The sequence below is a fragment of the Labeo rohita genome, chromosome 2, assembly GCF_022985175.1.
Source record: "Labeo rohita strain BAU-BD-2019 chromosome 2, IGBB_LRoh.1.0, whole genome shotgun sequence".
Classification (NCBI taxonomy): Eukaryota; Metazoa; Chordata; class Actinopteri; order Cypriniformes; family Cyprinidae; genus Labeo; species Labeo rohita.
Window position 1 is genome coordinate 11848918 of NC_066870.1, and position 20482 is coordinate 11869399.

At 37.5% G+C, this 20482-nt stretch overlaps 1 protein-coding gene and 1 long non-coding RNA gene across 9 annotated transcripts; one reads left to right on the plus strand and one right to left on the minus strand.

The window, feature by feature from the left end:
* Positions 1 to 615: 615 nt before the first annotated feature.
* Positions 616 to 7128, minus strand: LOC127153361 (uncharacterized). 8 transcript variants are annotated; one of them, XR_007825266.1, is made up of 5 exons: positions 6871 to 7128; positions 1706 to 1794; positions 1433 to 1536; positions 1209 to 1312; positions 616 to 933 (listed from the first exon to the last, which is right to left on the minus strand). It is a non-coding gene; the product is annotated as an uncharacterized LOC127153361 (long non-coding RNA). The 8 variants fall into 8 exon arrangements; XR_007825267.1 differs by lacking the exons at positions 1433 to 1536; positions 1706 to 1794 and adding exons at positions 5506 to 5609; positions 5779 to 5867; XR_007825264.1 differs by lacking the exon at positions 6871 to 7128 and adding an exon at positions 2797 to 3036.
* A 9775-nt stretch (positions 7129 to 16903) lies between these two features.
* On the plus strand, positions 16904 to 19497 carry ptger4c (prostaglandin E receptor 4 (subtype EP4) c). The gene is made up of 2 exons (XM_051094338.1): positions 16904 to 18011; positions 18593 to 19497. Exons 1-2 carry the CDS (start codon positions 17127 to 17129, stop codon positions 19184 to 19186), a joined length of 1479 nt encoding a protein of 492 aa, XP_050950295.1. The 5' UTR covers positions 16904 to 17126; the 3' UTR covers positions 19187 to 19497.
* The last annotated feature ends 985 nt before the right edge of the window (positions 19498 to 20482 follow it).

Genomic DNA, 20482 nt, shown 5'->3' on the forward strand with positions numbered 1-20482 from the left:
TATTGTATTCCTATTGTTAGCGTTTCCTAGTTTCTTGTTCCGAGTTCCTAGTCCCCAGTGTTTTGTCTTTCCCGCCTGGTTTTCTCGTTCTGATTGTCTAGCCGCCTGCCTTTTGGACTATCGCTCTCGTTTATTGGATTATTCTCTCCGACTGCCTGTGATATTCCTGTCTGCTCCCGTCTCGACCCTGCCTGTACGACCATGTCTTTATAATAGAAGCTCGCGTATGGATCCGCTCGCCTCTCGTCTCGTTCATCCGGTTACAATTTGACCCAGAATGCTGGGTTGTTTATTTGACCCAACCAGTGGGTCAGGTTAACTGTGTTGCTGGGTTAAACATAACCTAATAATTGGGTTATTTGTTGTCTTATTGCCTTATTATTATTGCTTTTCTGTAATACAGTTAGAAAAATACAAAAAATGTAACTGTAAACATAAATTTAATGAGTTTTATTTCTTTTTAAAACAATTTTCAAATGGGTGCAGCTGTCAAACATTTTATCCAACCATTGCAGACACATAAAACATCAATTTTAGTAGATCAGTTACTTTAAAACACAAAACTGTGTAAACTAGGCACTGTAGATTGCGATTCTTTGTTAACATTAGAGCAGCAGAACACTCAAAAATTAATTATTACCACATGAAAATCGTTCCAAACATTGTGCTATTAAAACTAAGCCAAACAAACTGTCCACCAGACAATACATATGACAATTTAAAACATGTTACAAGCGGCCAGAAAAAACTGTTGGTCTTAAAAAAAAAAAAAATCACATGTAGACTTATGTCCATCAATAAAATATACTGCAAGCTGGAGAAATTTCCAGGCAACAAGTCAGTGGCTTCAGTGGCACGGCCCGTAATAATGGTGAAGGTCTGGGATGTCGTTGTCTCGTCCCCAAGGCACAAATCCACCATGCTGGTCTGCACCTGTTAATTATACGACACTTAGTCTTGAAGACACTTAGGCCTTTAAAATATACTAATTTTAGAAGAAAATTTCAAACTGCACATTTTTTGTCTTTTATATCTGAACACCTCATACAGTGGTGGCCAAAATGATTGGAACACTAGTATTTTCACCAGCTAAACAATTGTTTTAAGTCAGAGATTTCTATATTTTGCTGTAGTGTGTCAGTAGGAAGTATCAGTTAGCATTTCCAAAAATTTATTATATATATATAGAAAAGGAAAACATAACTTACAGGTTTGTATGTCAATGAATGGCTTCCAGACTTCTGTGGTTGTGGTTCTGTGGACCCTTCCTCCAGAATGAGCAGGACTTTGAAAGCACTCTCCCCTTTAACATCTAGACCATAAGAATAATACAGTGCAAACTGTGAAACTTATCTCATAATCAAAACAACACAGTGAAACACTTTCATATGAAAATTTTCTATAGATTGACATATTATAGGAAATACTTTACCTGAAGTCGTCACCCAGCTCTTAATGCACCTTTCCATCTTGCAATTGTAGCCCAGTCTACAAAAAGTCTTCCTCTGGATGTAGTTTCCTGAAGTCTTGTGAAATCTGATCAAATTTGAAAAAAAACAAAAAAAAAAAACACACACACACACACACACAAATGTGGTTAAATAAGTAAGTATGTATAATACCAGTAACTATGGTTATTTTAAAGAAAAGATCAAATTTTAAAACAAATCATGGTTATTGAATGTTACTGAATGATATAACTTACCTTCAAAGGTTTTAACCAGGGTAAGCTGCCTTTCCTTCAACTTCTCTATTACAAAGCTGTCCATCTGCACCAGCAAGAATCTCACATATCTAGAATGAAATTTCAGATTTAGAAAATTAGAATTTCACAAAACTTATTTTATATACAAAGCAGGTTAATGCGTGTACATGCAGCACAATCTTTAAACACAGATCAGGTGATCACGTGATTCTTCGCAGTTTCAGATTAAATCGGTCGGGTTTTCTCTGACATGCCCTCGTGTGAACAGGCAGCATCTGGGTGGAGGAGTGGACGAAGCGGGCGCGGGCGCGTTTAGGCGCAATCATCAAATATATTTAAAAGGAAGCCCGCGCCACTGTTCCTACCGCATCACTGTCGTTACCGCGTGTTTTTAAGGAATATTTGCATATACGCACATGCGATCAAATTAGCTATTCATGTGTACTGTCACGATTTTGACTAATGCAGGACACTACTCGATGCGCAACAGAGGGGATTTAGAAGTATATACACACAAAGCCAACTGATAAAGAAGTGGACATAAGCCTGCGTATACCCTGCACTACACCACTGTTTATACACCACGAGAGTTACAGTAAGCGTAGCTAATGCAGCTACCTGAGGAAAAAAAGAGCGCGAAAACACAACATAAAAATGACGGATCTATCGTTGGATTCGGCACGTCGCAAACATTGACTTGAAAAAATATGCTCTTAAAAGATCAATTTTAGTACGAAATGACATAATTCTGACAAAACATTATAAAGCCATACAGTATGGAGACAGTAACTGAACTTACACCATATGTCTAACCTATGCCTGTTTTCATGAAGCGTTAAAAAGGGACATGTGTACGTTACTGTATATGAATAAAACTTTGCACACACACACAACTTTTATTCAACGATAAAGCGATTGTTGAGGCAAAAAAGTACCTCACTATAGGCTGCTACTTAACGTTCGTTAATCATTCACAGAATAAACGCTAACCCCGCACAGCGACATATCAAATATTGCATTAAACAGTGAAATTACTGTGCTTTAAACCACAACTTATTAAAAAATAAAGGTAAATAATCATATTAACTTACCGTATAATCCTGCTTGCTGCGAATTTCGTGACCGCCTGACGAGGAGACGAGTGAAGAATCCAGAAAGTTCGATGAAGTGGAAAAATAAACAAACCGGTTGGGTTAAAATAACCCAACCCGCGTGTTCAGTGGTGAAAGTCCATTTGACCCAGCATGATCAACCCAACTGTGTGTTTACAGTACCTCAAACAACCCAGAATTTTGACCCAGCACAATTAACCCAGCTATGTGTTTACAAAAATAACCCAGCACTTTTTAGAGTGTACATATATATATATATATATATTATTTTTAGTTCATTTGATAGGGACAGTGTACAAGTGCTCCAAATCCTTCTCTGAAAACCAGAAGATGCTTTTTACCACATTATAATCATTTATATCTTTCCACTTATAGTCTCTATAATGGCCCGTCTGACATTGCAGAAAAGCTACCATGCCAAGAATCTTTTGACTAAAATGTTTATTAGTTTCAGTGACACTTATTCCCTCAGTCTAGTTCATTTTTATGTAATTTTACTCAACAAACTCTCTGTTTAGTCTGTTTTTGGGAAGGTTAAAACTTTGGTGTTCAACATATTGTTTCACAAATGCAAAAAAATTAAAGAACAACAAACAAAGAACTATGACTGTTTGTAAAATTAAATTTGATTATTAAATTGGTTTTTATAAGAGGTAAATAAATCGGATTCAGTCAGGTAGTCAGTTTAAACCTAGATGGTTCATCTTACTCACTGACTCGGGTCAACTTACCCCCTAACCTGGGGCAAATTGAATCACAGAAACACGTTTTTTTTTTAAAAGAAGCCATATTTTTAGAACCATTTGTCACAGATACATTCAGATAATTTAAAATGATACGAAACATCCTGAAATTACTTTAGATACTTTTATTGTACATCTGCCTCATTTTCTCTTATCCCACATAAGTAAAAAATGCTCATCTTACCCCACTCTCCCTACTGAATATATGCAGTATATTATACTACTTATAACAGTATAACAGTAGCTATTAGCATTAGCATCACATTGCTACTTTCATTCCTGTAGCTCAAACAGATGGTACTGGCAATGTTAAGGACATGGGTTCACTTCTCAGGGAAGGCATGAATTGCAAACATTTAGAAGTGTCTGCCAAAATGCTTTGTTGAGAGTATTTATGATTGGACGTATGGCTTCATGAGATGGTGATGGAAACAGATTCATGTCTTATTTACTGGGTGAGTAAAGTTACCATGTTTCAGACTAGATTAGATTAGATTAGATAGTTAGCCTGTAGGAGGCTTCAAAATTTACTTTCCCCATCATAAGAAAGCAGTACAGATATTATGTGGCTGAATGCAGGTGAGCTGACAGCAGTCAAGAGCATGAACACCTGTGCCCTTTTCCCCCTGCCATTTTCAATTAAAGCTTCTCCTAAGCTCCTGAAAAAAGCAAAGAATCATGTTTCTCACCTCGTTAGGGGCAAGACTGCGTCACAGCATCTCCGTCACACATCTCTCACAGCACACAATTCAGATTCTGCGCTCTGCTGGAAAACACTGATCTTCTTTCATTTTCTCCCTCGATCTCTTGTTCTCTAATGACATTTCATAGAAAGATGGTTTACTTTAACTGTGCTTGTTGTGTCTGAACAGAGATTGGAGGACTGGGGAAAGAATAGAGAGCGAAACATTACAGAGACGGTGTGTGAGAGTGAGAGACAGAAAGAGGCTTAATGAGCTGCGTGGAGGGAGATGATGCAAGAGAAAATCACATCTTGCTGTCAAACATTTTATCCAACCATTGCAGACACATAAAACATCAATTTTAGTAGATCAGTTACTTTAAAACACAAAACTGTGTAAACTAGGCACTGTAGATTGCGATTCTTTGTTAACATTAGAGCAGCAGAACACTCAAAAATTAATTATTACCACATGAAAATCGTTCCAAACATTGTGCTATTAAAACTAAGCCAAACAAACTGTCCACCAGACAATACATATGACAATTTAAAACATGTTACAAGCGGCCAGAAAAAACTGTTGGTCTTAAAAAAAAAAAAAAATCACATGTAGACTTATGTCCATCAATAAAATATACTGCAAGCTGGAGAAATTTCCAGGCAACAAGTCAGTGGCTTCAGTGGCACGGCCCGTAATAATGGTGAAGGTCTGGGATGTCGTTGTCTCGTCCCCAAGGCACAAATCCACCATGCTGGTCTGCACCTGTTAATTATACGACACTTAGTCTTGAAGACACTTAGGCCTTTAAAATATACTAATTTTAGAAGAAAATTTCAAACTGCACATTTTTTTGTCTTTTATATCTGAACACCTCATACAGTGGTGGCCAAAATGATTGGAACACTAGTATTTTCACCAGCTAAACAATTGTTTTAAGTCAGAGATTTCTATATTTTGCTGTAGTGTGTCAGTAGGAAGTATCAGTTAGCATTTCCAAAAATTTATTATATATATATAGAAAAGGAAAACATAACTTACAGGTTTGTATGTCAATGAATGGCTTCCAGACTTCTGTGGTTGTGGTTCTGTGGACCCTTCCTCCAGAATGAGCAGGACTTTGAAAGCACTCTCCCCTTTAACATCTAGACCATAAGAATAATACAGTGCAAACTGTGAAACTTATCTCATAATCAAAACAACACAGTGAAACACTTTCATATGAAAATTTTCTATAGATTGACATATTATAGGAAATACTTTACCTGAAGTCGTCACCCAGCTCTTAATGCACCTTTCCATCTTGCAATTGTAGCCCAGTCTACAAAAAGTCTTCCTCTGGATGTAGTTTCCTGAAGTCTTGTGAAATCTGATCAAATTTGAAAAAAAACAAAAAAAAAAAACACACACACACACACACACAAATGTGGTTAAATAAGTAAGTATGTATAATACCAGTAACTATGGTTATTTTAAAGAAAAGATCAAATTTTAAAACAAATCATGGTTATTGAATGTTACTGAATGATATAACTTACCTTCAAAGGTTTTAACCAGGGTAAGCTGCCTTTCCTTCAACTTCTCTATTACAAAGCTGTCCATCTGCACCAGCAAGAATCTCACATATCTAGAATGAAATTTCAGATTTAGAAAATTAGAATTTCACAAAACTTATTTTATATACAAAGCAGGTTAATGCGTGTACATGCAGCACAATCTTTAAACACAGATCAGGTGATCACGTGATTCTTCGCAGTTTCAGATTAAATCGGTCGGGTTTTCTCTGACATGCCCTCGTGTGAACAGGCAGCATCTGGGTGGAGGAGTGGACGAAGCGGGCGCGGGCGCGTTTAGGCGCAATCATCAAATATATTTAAAAGGAAGCCCGCGCCACTGTTCCTACCGCATCACTGTCGTTACCGCGTGTTTTTAAGGAATATTTGCATATACGCACATGCGATCAAATTAGCTATTCATGTGTACTGTCACGATTTTGACTAATGCAGGACACTACTCGATGCGCAACAGAGGGGATTTAGAAGTATATACACACAAAGCCAACTGATAAAGAAGTGGACATAAGCCTGCGTATACCCTGCACTACACCACTGTTTATACACCACGAGAGTTACAGTAAGCGTAGCTAATGCAGCTACCTGAGGAAAAAAAGAGCGCGAAAACACAACATAAAAATGACGGATCTATCGTTGGATTCGGCACGTCGCAAACATTGACTTGAAAAAATATGCTCTTAAAAGATCAATTTTAGTACGAAATGACATAATTCTGACAAAACATTATAAAGCCATACAGTATGGAGACAGTAACTGAACTTACACCATATGTCTAACCTATGCCTGTTTTCATGAAGCGTTAAAAAAGGGACATGTGTACGTTACTGTATATGAATAAAACTTTGCACACACACACAACTTTTATTCAACGATAAAGCGATTGTTGAGGCAAAAAAGTACCTCACTATAGGCTGCTACTTAACGTTCGTTAATCATTCACAGAATAAACGCTAACCCCGCACAGCGACATATCAAATATTGCATTAAACAGTGAAATTACTGTGCTTTAAACCACAACTTATTAAAAAATAAAGGTAAATAATCATATTAACTTACCGTATAATCCTGCTTGCTGCGAATTTCGTGACCGCCTGACGAGGAGACGAGTGAAGAATCCAGAAAGTTCGATGAAGTGGAAAAATAAACAAACCGGTTGGGTTAAAATAACCCAACCCGCGTGTTCAGTGGTGAAAGTCCATTTGACCCAGCATGATCAACCCAACTGTGTGTTTACAGTACCTCAAACAACCCAGAATTTTGACCCAGCACAATTAACCCAGCTATGTGTTTACAAAAATAACCCAGCACTTTTTAGAGTGTACATATATATATATATATATATATATATATATATATATATATTATTTTTAGTTCATTTGATAGGGACAGTGTACAAGTGCTCCAAATCCTTCTCTGAAAACCAGAAGATGCTTTTTACCACATTATAATCATTTATATCTTTCCACTTATAGTCTCTATAATGGCCCGTCTGACATTGCAGAAAAGCTACCATGCCAAGAATCTTTTGACTAAAATGTTTATTAGTTTCAGTGACACTTATTCCCTCAGTCTAGTTCATTTTTATGTAATTTTACTCAACAAACTCTCTGTTTAGTCTGTTTTTGGGAAGGTTAAAACTTTGGTGTTCAACATATTGTTTCACAAATGCAAAAAAAATTAAAGAACAACAAACAAAGAACTATGACTGTTTGTAAAATTAAATTTGATTATTAAATTGGTTTTTATAAGAGGTAAATAAATCGGATTCAGTCAGGTAGTCAGTTTAAACCTAGATGGTTCATCTTACTCACTGACTCGGGTCAACTTACCCCTAACCTGGGGCAAATTGAATCACAGAAACACGTTTTTTTTTAAAAGAAGCCATATTTTTAGAACCATTTGTCACAGATACATTCAGATAATTTAAAATGATACGAAACATCCTGAAATTACTTTAGATACTTTTATTGTACATCTGCCTCATTTTCTCTTATCCCACATAAGTAAAAAAATGCTCATCTTACCCCACTCTCCCCTACTGAATATATGCAGTATATTATACTACTTATAACAGTATAACAGTAGCTATTAGCATTAGCATCACATTGCTACTTTCATTCCTGTAGCTCAAACAGATGGTACTGGCAATGTTAAGGACATGGGTTCACTTCTCAGGGAAGGCATGAATTGCAAACATTTAGAAGTGTCTGCCAAAATGCTTTGTTGAGAGTATTTATGATTGGACGTATGGCTTCATGAGATGGTGATGGAAACAGATTCATGTCTTATTTACTGGGTGAGTAAAGTTACCATGTTTCAGACTAGATTAGATTAGATTAGATAGTTAGCCTGTAGGAGGCTTCAAAATTTACTTTCCCCATCATAAGAAAGCAGTACAGATATTATGTGGCTGAATGCAGGTGAGCTGACAGCAGTCAAGAGCATGAACACCTGTGCCCTTTTCCCCCTGCCATTTTCAATTAAAGCTTCTCCTAAGCTCCTGAAAAAAGCAAAGAATCATGTTTCTCACCTCGTTAGGGGCAAGACTGCGTCACAGCATCTCCGTCACACATCTCTCACAGCACACAATTCAGATTCTGCGCTCTGCTGGAAAACACTGATCTTCTTTCATTTTCTCCCTCGATCTCTTGTTCTCTAATGACATTTCATAGAGAAAGATGGTTTACTTTAACTGTGCTTGTTGTGTCTGAACAGAGATTGGAGGACTGGGGAAAGAATAGAGAGCGAAACATTACAGAGACGGTGTGTGAGAGTGAGAGACAGAAAGAGGCTTAATGAGCTGCGTGGAGGGAGATGATGCAAGAGAAAATCACATCTTCCCTCCAGTGAGAACCAAACACTCTGACAGGTTATCAGATCATTACAACACTTTTACGTCAAAGTGTAATGTGATGAGCAAATACTTGTCCTACACACTGCACAGATAACGTCACACTCTGACTGTTAGCACATCATCAGTTTGCAATTGGATTTAGATGTGAATGAATCTGTAGCTTTTCATTTATTACTCCTAACACCTCTCCAAATGTGGTTTCAAACTAGGGTCTAAAAAAATATGATTTTTTTTTTTTACGATACCCCCAAAGGAATGGACTGAGGCTGGGGTCAAGGCATCAAGACCCACCACACACAGACGTGTCAAGGAATTTGGCTACAGTTGTCGTCTTCCTCTTGTTAAGCCACTCCTGAACCACAGACAACGTCAGAGGCGCAATATGATGTTTTTGTAACATCATATTGCTCATGCTACAAAAACAGCATTCTTCCATCTTAGAAACATTGTCAAGCTACAAAATGAGCCCCAGAGACGGATCCACATTAAAGACCACATCACCTAGACGGCTGTCGGCACAAGACCACGGGAACTTTGGCCAGAGGAGAACTGGCCCCCCCGACTGAGCCTGGTTTCTCCCAAGGTTTTTTTCTCCATTTGTCACCGATGGAGTTTTGGTTCCTTGCCGCTGTCGCCTCTGGCTTGCTTAGTTGGGGACACTTTCTCTTAACACAGTATTGCATTTTATTTTATTGTTTTTGATTAACTACCTTTACCTATAATGTGAGTGTTTAATGTTGCCTTTGGCATTGTTGATGTACTGTTTCCTATTTAATACTGTACAGCCGCCTTGTCACAATTCTGTATTGTTAAAGGCGGTATATAAATAAAGGTGACTTGACTTGACTTGACAAAATAAATGTTAATAAATGCAGAAAAGCTAGTTCATGCATTCATGACCTCTAGACTGGACTATTGTAATGTACTACTAGATGGTTGTCCTGCATCTTCAGTAAACAAGCTACAGATGCTACAAAATGCAGCTGCTAGAGTCCTTATCAGGTCAAGAAAATATGATCATTTTACTCCGATTTTAAAGTCTCTGCATTGGCTACCTATTAGGTTCCGCATCAGCTACAAATTATTACTTCTTACCTATAAGGCCCTTAACAGTTTAGCTCCTGCGTACCTAGTCTTCTACTACGCTACAATCCATCATACTCCCTAAGGTCGCAAAACTCTGGACTCTTGATAGTTCCTAGGATAGCAAAGTATACTAAAGGAGGTAGAGCTTTTTTTGCATTTGGCTCCCAAACTCTGGAATAGCCTCTGTTTTAGCATTCTCTGTTTAAATCTAGATTGAAGACTCATCTTTGTAGCCAAGCATTCAAATAATGCATCTCATAAACTTTTACTACAGTTATATCTGATCAAATGCACATTATTAATCTTTTAGCTCTGGTTGAACAAATCTTTCTTTGCTTGGTTTGAACAGCAGCTACGCTAATTATGTTCCTATTTGTTCTCTGTTTCTGCCATGGGATTGACATGAAACAACTGAAACAACATACAGCACTACCACATTTTGCTAATAATTTATAGTGTTCTATGTCTGTTTGATTACATCATTAATTAATCTTTACCATACATCTCTGCCATATCATCAATTTGACATAGTCACCACTAGTAAGCTACTACTAAATATATTGTAAAAACTTTAATTTGCTGTAAAGTTGCTTTGCAATGATATATATTGTGAAAGGCGCTATACAAATACATTTGAATTGAATTGAATTAAATTACCTGGCCTAAGGAGAAGAAGAAATGGACTGTTGCCCAGTGGTCCAAAGTCCTTTTCTCAGATGAAAGCAAGTTTTGTATTTCACTTGGAAACCAAGGTCCTAGAGTCTGGAGGAAGGGTGGAGAAGCTCATAGCCCAAGTTGCTTGAAGTCCAGTGTTAAGTTTCCACAGTCTGCTGGTGTTGGTCCACTGTGTTTTTTGAAAACCAAAGTCACTTCACCCATTTACCAAGAAATTTTAGAGCACTTCATGCTTCCTTCTGCTGACCAGCATTTTAAAGATGCTGATTTCATTTTCCAGCATGATTTGGCACCTGCCCACACTGCCAAAAGCTCCAAAAGTTGGTTAAATGACCATGGTGTTGGTGTGCTTGATTGGCCAGCAAACTCACCAGACCTGAACCCCATGGGGTATTGTCAAGAAGAAAATGAGAAACAAAAAATGCAGATGAGCTGAAGGCCACTGTCAAAGAAACCCTAGTCTCGCGTAGCCAGACCTTCAGACTGATGGCTGAAGGTCTGGAATTCATAGCAGCTTTCTTTGGCCAAGGCCCGCCCATAAGGCCGTTTGACCGACATGTCAAACAACCAATCACAGTGCGTTTCGTTCAGCGTCACGTTTCGGGGCGTGGAAATGTCCCCACAACAACAGACCGGCGTGCAACAAGTCAGTCAGCATAGAAAATCAAAGAAGGACAAGAAAACAAGCAGTAAGTCATTGATCCGTTCGTGCACGTATAACAACAATGGCGTCTGCATTATATCTCTTTTTGTCTCCACTAAGTGCCTCAAACAAAACTCCTGAACATCTCTTAAAGAGTGTATGCCGTGAACCTCGCATACTTTTGAGAATCCTACGTTTCGCTGGTCTTGATAAATGCTCATTGTCACTCATGTAAACACGACAGTTTTTCTTCTGCAATCACACGTCTGCGCTTTGTTTCCCGGCGGACCGAAAATAAACGCGTCACTCGCCTCCCCCGGAAATCCGATAAAATTCAACCAATCAGATGACGACTTCGACATTCCTGAAGTGTTTCCAGTTAAGTGTACCATATGCATCAGACGTTTAGCCAACGTTCCGTGGGCGTGACGTCTGAGGCTGAGACTAAAGAAACCCAGGCTTCCATACCACCTCAGAAGTGCCACAGACTGATCACCTCCATGCCACGCCGAATTGAGGCAGTAATTAAAGCAAAAGGAGCCCCTACCAAGTATTGAGTACATATAGAGTAAATGAACATACTTTCCAGAAGGCCAACAATTCACTAAAAAAGTTTTTTATTTTTTTTATTGGTCTCATGAAGTATTCTAATTTGTTGTTCAGTCTGTGTGCATTGAATTTATTTAATACACGAGTTTCACAATTTGTTGAATTACTGAAATAAATGAACTTTTCCACAACATTCTAATTTATTGAGATGCACCTGTATGCTCAAGAAAGCACATGTAGAGGCCCGTCTGAAGTTTGCCAATGAACATCTGAATGATTCAGAAGAGAACTGGATGAAACTGTTGTGGTCAGATGAGACCAAACTCTAGCTCTTTGGCATCAACTTAAATCTCCATGTTTGGAGGAGGAGGAATGCTGCCTATGCCCAAACATGGAGGTGGAAACGTTATGCTTTGGGGGTGTTTTTCTGCTAAGGGGACAGGACAACTGCACTGCATCAAAGACACAATAGACGGGGCCATGTGCCATCAAATCTTGGGTGAGAACCTACTTCCCTCACTGAAAATGGGTCGTGGATGGGAATTCCAGCATGACAGTGACCCAAACACATGGCCAAGGCAACAAAGGGTGTCTCAAGAAGAAGCACATTAAGGCCCTGGAGTGGCCTAGCCAGTCTCCAGACCTTAATCCCATAGGAAATCTGTGGAGGGAGCTGAAGGTTCGAGTTGCCAAACGTCAGCCTCGAAACCTTAATGACTTGGAGAGGATCTGCAAAGAGGAGTGGGACAAAATCCCTACTGAGATGTGTGCGCAAACCTGGTGGCGAATTACAAGAAACATCCGACCTCTGTGATTGCCAACAAGGGTTTTGCCACCAAGTACTAAGTCATGTTTTGCGAAGGGGTCAAATACTTATTTCATTAAAATGCAAATCAGTTTATAGCTTTTTTAAAATGTGTTTTTTTTCTAGATTTTTTTGATGTTATTCTGTCTCTCACTGTTCAAATAAACCTACTATTAAAATTATAGACTTATCATTTGTTTGTCAGTGGGAAAACGTAAAAATCAGCGGGGGATCAAATATTTTTTCCTCCCACTGTACACTTTTATTATAATAAAACCATGGTACGAAAAACCAATTTTCATAAGGGCGGGTATGTAAATGTCCGAAGTAGATGAAACCTTTAATTAAGAAATTGACTCCCGGCAGTTAATCACAAGATCAACACTTCTCTAGTACACAAAATCGAGCCATAGTTTGTTTGCAAGAACTTGGCACTGACTGAATGAATGACTCAGTCAGGATATTGAAGCTCTGTCATGAGGGAAACACATTAAGATCATTGCCCACTAGAGACATCAATTGTCTGCAGAGTTGGAGGTAAACTAGTGTGGTGCATTCTAGCACACCCATTACTAAGGTATTCAATAGACTTAACTTGCAATCCAATTAAAAATTATTAAGGGACGGGAGAGCCACTTAGCTAATGTGCAAACAACCAACAAAAGGATACAATGTACATACAGTACAGTTTAAAAGTTTGGAGTTGGTAAGATGTTTTAATCTTTTTGAAAGATGTGTCTTATGCTCACCAAGCCTATGTATTTGATCAAAACTAAAGTAAACAGTAATATATTGAAATAATATGAACATTTAAAAATAACTGTTTTCTCTGATATGTTTTAAATTGTAATTTATTCCTGTGATGGCAAAACTACATTTTCAGTAGCCATTACTCCAGTCCTCAGTAACACACGGTCCTTAAGAAATCATTCCAATATGGTACTTATTATCATCAATGCTGAAAGTAAACAGTTTGTTGTGGAAACAGTTTAAATTTTTTCAGGATTTTTTAATAAATAGGAATTAGAAAAAAACAGTGTATATTTGACATCTTCTGTAACATTATAAATGTCTTTATTGCAACTGAATGCATTCTTGCTAAATAAGTGTTATTTCTTTAAAAAATAAAAATAAAAATCTTACAAGGTTAATAAACCTAATAAAGGTTTCAAAAGGGTGTTTTTACAGTGATGCCATAGAAGAACCATTTTTGGTTTAACCTTTCAGTGAACAGTTCCTAAAGGAACCATTTTGAAGAACATTTTAATTTAATTTAATTTTAATTCAATTCAATTTAATTCAATTCAATTTCAATTAATTTTTTACAAATCTAAGGAACCTTTTTCGACTATAAAGAACCTTTTCTGCATTTGAAAGGTTCCATGGATGTTCAAGGTTCTTGATAGAACCATTGATGCCAAAAAAACCTTTACTGACCCCACACTTTTGAACTTCATGCACTGCAGTTATGATACACCGAATTCATGAGTGTAAAGAACAGAAAATGTACAGTGGCTATATTGCATTGTGAATATATTCATATCTTAAGGCTGTTGTTAGGCACAGTGGTCTCATGTCATAGCTGTTACTTTGGGATTTTAGTATGGCTGAAGTGCTATATTATCTAACTGCCAAAGCCAAAAATCAGAACTATATGGAAACTTTAATACCAAAGTATATAATAAAACAAAACTGACTCCTATGAATATATAAATATACAAATATATAATTGATGGGTTAAGGTCCACATGGTTATGCAGAGGAAAGAAAATGATAAACAATCATGTAGTATAACAAAATATTCAGGGTTTTATTTCATGTCATTTTTCTTTCCATTAGAAGAAGGAAATTGCTATACAGCAATATGACCTAGTGTCAGAGGTTATTGCAAATTTAACCATGTTGCTCTGAGCATCAAAACTGTAGACAAAGGCATAATGCAACCAGACTCAGCTGCGTGATATTTCTATAGCAACAGCTAATCTTGTAATTTGTTGAAACGTGCTTCATTTATGTAACTGATTTTCTATTGACATTTCATTGATTAAGTACGTAATTACCCCTTTTGTTTTTTTCTCTCCCAAGGGACTGTCATCACAACAAGGGAGCAACTGAAATAATTAGGAGCAATACTTATTCACTTGACATAGACTGTTTAATGAATGAAAGGTTTGATATTAGTTACATGAAACCTGTATATGAATATGCATACGTACACTATCAGTCAATATCAATATTTTATTCTATTATTTTATAATTTTATATTATTAAAACACTGATTGGCAAAAACAGTTTTTAACCATTATTAATAACTGAACAATTAATAACTGGTTTTTGAATGATCATGTGACATGAAAAACTGGAGTAATGGCTGCTTAAAAAGCTTTGGCCTCAGAGGAATAAATTACATTTCAAAATTAAATAATGTACTAAATGGGAAATGAAATGTGAAATTTTTATGTGCCACTGTTTGTTCTATAAATGATTCCCCGTAGACATTTACAGTATGTGTTTGCTCATAAAATAGACATCTTTATATATGCTCACCATGCACACACCCACACCTTCCTTCTGTGTGTGATGTGGGCGTGTGAGCGTTGGTGTCTATGGTCGAAAGGTTATTGTAAAAAAATATGAAATTCTGAGTGAGATGATTGCCCACGGTGCCAGCCACTCACATACTGACTGCTGCCTGCATCAGAGCAGAATCTACTTACACACAGCTGCATCACTCTTGATCTCCCGCGGGATGATGAATTCTTTCATTACCTCAAATTAGACCTCAAGCGCTGGGTTCACAACTGCTATCAGATACCTGTGGTGGACAGAGAGAGAGAGAACTTTAACGAGATCCTGTGTTTAGAAAGGCTCTGCTGTCATCTTATACATTCCCATAAGTACAGCAGTATGGCTTCATATGGATTCCTGCAGATTCATAACCGTCCCTGTGCCTAAATACTCCCACATGGATTAGGAGATGGATGCAAAGATTTTCCCAGTCCAAACACAGAGATCAATACCTCTCTCTATTGCCTATACATCAGCTCAGGCTATGCAGTGTGTGTGTGAGAGGGACTTTAGTTCATCTTAATGAAATTTGCAACAAATTTGCCAAATTTCATCACAATCATTGATTATGTCAGAAGACGTTGGTGACTAACAAAAACACTTGATTCACATTAAAAACATGTGGCTCAAACATTGACGTTGGCTACAGTCTACATTTTACATTTGTACATCCAGGTGCAGTGAATATGTATAAGCCTACTGGCCTTGTCAGAGAGATATAGAAGTGATTCATAATGTTGTTTAAGACTTTCTAAGACAAGAGAAAACAACAGAGGTGAGACAAACAGACAATACTTCTATCTGACACAATCAAAATTGCATAGCTCAGTGCTGTGGCTGCCATTTGTGACACCATCTTGATCATTTAATATCTACACAAGCTGATGTTATTCAAGTCAAATATTATAAAATAAAAAAGTAAAAAAGTAATAGATTTAAAATGCATTTATTTTATACTAAGCATAGTTCAAGTCCATTAACATATTTACTGACATATCGCACAAGACTAACTGATATAAAAATTATAATGAAACTTTATTTGGAGTACTACTTGTGCACAGTGCATATTTCTTAATATTAAGCCTAAAATATGTTTTCATGTCACTATTGATGAGGATTGTATAATCTTTAAATAATCTTTAAATATTTAAAGTGTACCTAAAGTATATTTGCAATAGTTCCACTTTAGTACAATCAAATATACTTCAGTATAAATTTAGACTTCAGCACTACTTTCCCACAATTAAAGTGCATTGAGTACAAAGTTGTTCCAATTTAGCAGATTTTAAATATACCAGTTTAGTATACTAAAAGTACAATTTTTATACATAATATGTAAATGATTTGTAGTATACATAGCATGAAATAAATGTATGTCAAATACATTTTAGTATATTTATTTTTCACTAGGGTAGTTAGATAAACTGCTTAAACTTACAAGGTATCTATCCAACCCCCCCAAGACATGTCATTCAAGTCACTTTTACATAAAAAAAGAAGACTGAATTAAAAACACTCAATGATTAGCTCTAACTAACTGCTAGTTGGTCAGACTTGTTAGTGTTAGGGTTGTTAACATGCCTATGTTTTTGCAACTAAACTCAGATCCTTAAAGGTGTAGTTCACTATATATAAAAACAAACAAACAAACAAACAAAAAAGGTTGTCAGCATATACTCTGTCATTTCATTCTGGTAATTTGTCTTTTCAGCTGTATTGAGCCACTTTCACAAGAAACAAATATGGTTTCGAAAAAGTCACAGCATTATTGTTATTTGCCTTTTACATTTGAACATAGTGTGCAATAGAAAGATATTGGTCTACAAAATAAAGAAAAACATGCAACATATTTGCTACTACTGCAGTTCCTCACTGAATTGAACTTGCTATAAGCCACACACCTGCGCTTACTATTAGCTATTTCTGGCTGCATGGAGTTGCAGATGACGTCACTCTTCAACGCTGACATCACACAGTGGGAAGAGGAGCTGTGGGTTTCTATAAAAGCAGTGACACCTTTGAGTCCAATCAAGGCCACAGAGAGATGCGCGTAAACCTAAGAGGTACACCGCGAGGCTGTCATTATTTATTTAGTGAACCCTCTGTATGCGCAGCGGGTGCACACAACTCTTATGGAAAAGCGAAGTGTAGACTTTAAGTTTGTGGAACCACTCGCACTTGTCAACCTTTCAGACATGAATGATTCACTGCTGAACGTGGGTTTGAATGTGTCAGAAGTGCTCGTGCCTTTCGCCAACAGCTCGTCTTTGAGTTTGGACTATCGCTCTCTCATCACTTCGGCCACTATGTTTGGTGTCGGGGTCCTCGGAAACCTCGTGGCGATCGTAGTGCTTTGCATCTCCAAAAAGGAGCAAAAGGAGACCACCTTCTACACTCTGGTGTGTGGGATGGCCATCACGGACCTGTTGGGCACCTGTTTCACCAGTCCGGTGGTCATCGCCACATACATCGCGGGCAGGTGGCCGGGCGGAGCGCTCCTGTGCCATTTCTTCTCCTTCTCCATGCTGTTCTTCGGCTCGGCTGGCATGTCTATTCTGTGCGCAATGTCAGTGGAGAGATATCTGGCCATAAACCACGCGTACTTCTACTCGCAGCATGTGGACCGGGCCATGGCTCGGTTCGCGTTGATGGCGACGTACCTGGCCAATATCGTGCTGTGCATCATGCCCAGTTTTGGTTTTGGAAAGCACAAGCGACACTTTCCTGGAACTTGGTGCTTCTTGGACTGGCGCGCCATGGACCCTGTCGGCGCATCGTACACGTTTCTGTACGGAGGTTTCATGCTGCTCTTAATCGCTGTCACCGTTCTGTGTAATTTTGCCGTGTGTCGTTCACTGGTCGGGATGAGTAAAATGAGTCGCATGGTGAGGGCAGAGGTATCCGGACACACAGGGTCCAGGCGCAGATTCAAACTGACATCTGCAGCAGAGATCCAGATGTTCTGGCTGCTAATTTTCATGACCATCGTGTTCCTGATATGCTCCATCCCTTTAGTGGTAAGTTACCCTAGTGGTCAGTGTTCATATTATTTGTTTTGTGTGTAAGAATAAGCGCCATACCAATGGAGTTTGTTCATATAATCCAGTTAACATAAACAGCTACTTACCGCACAAACCGTGACAATTATTTCATCAAACCACCATATCGACTCTACTTTTATATCTAGTAATTAATTACTGTCTCGTCATTAGTTTATTAGTTTATATTAGTTAGAGCTCCAGTGGACTCTCCAAGCAAGCCAAGTCATACTTGCTTATTGAAAACCAGAATAATATGAGCAGGTGAACTCGTGTTGTTTCTCAGATGTTTAAAGTGGGTGAATGGCATGACTTTATTTGTTTGTAAACGACATATTTATTTATTAATTTAGGTTTGGATCTATTAAGTTATTAAAAACAACTTAATCTGAAGAAAAACTGATATTCATAACTAAGAAAGAAATTATGATCATAAAAAAAAATGTAAAAAAATTCACAATCATTACATGACATGTAGTAAATGCAGTACATGCAGGTTTAATATGTAAATCCTTATTAATTTCAAAGAGTTGTGATCTTTTCTAATTGTAACTCAACAGGTGCGCATTTTCATTAACCAGCTGTATGATCCGGCTTACATATCATCAGGCAGAAGTCCAGACTATCGCAGTGATCTCCTGGCCATTAGATTTGCCTCCTTCAACCCTATCCTGGATCCATGGGTTTATATTCTGTGCAGGAAAAACTTATTAACCAAAGGCTGCACACGACTCAAGCCTACTATTGGACTGAGGAAAGGGGACCATAGTCGTGTTTTGGGTTGGATGGATGGTCAGCACTCACCTCAGTCATTTGCCCAAAGCAACTGCACAAGCTACGCATCATTGCGCACGGCCATCTGTAGAAACGACGTGGGTAAACAGACCAGAACGAACACTAAATCTTATGTGGACTTAACCCTTCGCCAGGCATGGGACTTTGATACAGCTCTGGCTGAGTTTCATCCTTTCAGCATCGAGCAGAATGGTGTCATGGGGTTTGATGAGGATGAAGGAGCATCAAGCCCCAAACTCCTCGCCAAGACTGTTGTGGTGCTACCAACCGTTCAGATATTAGAAAATAAGGCTGAAATAGTAACCTGCACTTTCAGTACACCAAGTTCATGTGTATCAGAAAAGTGCTTGAGACAATGACCTAGATGTCAGTCTGGATTTATTCTGTAAAGCACTGTGAGGAAAAAAGAAGACTTTTTGTCTTTTCTGTGTTAGTTTACATTCACAAATAATTCTGTGAATTTGCTTTTGATCTGGAATGATCCAATTTTAGGATTAAACTAAAAAGGGAAGACACTTGTATGTCTATGTTTTGTCAGATAACATGGATGTTGGTTATCTAAATGTTGTATACAGTATGTTGCTTCCATCTTCCTTCCTTCTGTGCTGTGCCATGCTGCATGCTGGGTCGTACTTGACTGTGACTTGTAAAACTGTGAATAATTCATTAAAGGTGCAATTTATTTTCATCACATGCAAGAGTACAACTGACCAACAAACACTAACACTTAATGATGATAACTCAATGATACCTAAGTTTTGGTGTTTGATGTATAATATCACAAATTCATCTAAATTTGCAACTAACAGCAATGATAAATAATGTTATATTTAGTACTATATTAATGCATTGACATTCTTATGCTTACATTTCAAAGCCATTAATCATAATCATTTTGGAAAAGTCTAAATGAACCTGAGCACATTCAATTTGAGCAATAGCTGGTGAAAAGGTGAAGAGTGTAATTCCTACTCCACTGGCATCAGGACCTTTGGTGTGCTTCTCCAAGTCCATAGGATTTTCCATGTAAACCGAGGGAAATGGGGGGTTGTATTGTGTATTTTTTATGTTTTAAATAGACATATCAAGTGAATCAATTAATCAATTAACACATCATGTGCCAATTAATTAAAGATAAAGTTATTATTATAAAATAATTAATTTAAAGTTATCATTGTGTTAAATTAGAAAAGCACTGAATATACATTACAAAAGTAGCTTTATAAATAAATATTTTAATTCAGAAAGGAAGCAAGTGACTGCCTTTATAAATAACTCACTGAATCAAACGTGGATTCAACTCATTCAGTGAAGAAACACCGTTGCGTTGATCAGAGATGCACAACAGTTCTCCTTTATAGGGCTTTATTTTAGTTGGTGAAATTGAAATTATTGACAATGTATCTAAAATGTTATTATCTGCACCTTTAGCTTAATCTCCATTTTGAAGTAAAAAACTTTTACTCAGGTAAAGTCAGTACAATCCATTTTAGGGGCTGGCAAAATTACATTTTATAATCAGTCAGAGCTATAGAAATGCATCTTAATATCTACAAGTAAATCTCCATATTATGCGTAGGCCACTTTCTATCTGACCACCCCTACTCCCTACGTCTAGTTTTGATGTCCATCAGGGGGGGATCAAGCCTTCTTTA

What these genes read in the sequence shown, in the direction of transcription:
- ptger4c (XM_051094338.1), top strand. Translation starts at nt 17,127, where the DNA reads ATGGAAAAGCGAAGTGTAGACTTTAAGTTTGTGGAACCACTCGCACTT. An exon ending in TATGCTCCATCCCTTTAGTG is followed by an intron (nt 18,012 to 18,592) that starts GTAAGTTACCCT and finishes GTAACTCAACAG; the next exon opens with GTGCGCATTTTCATTAACCA.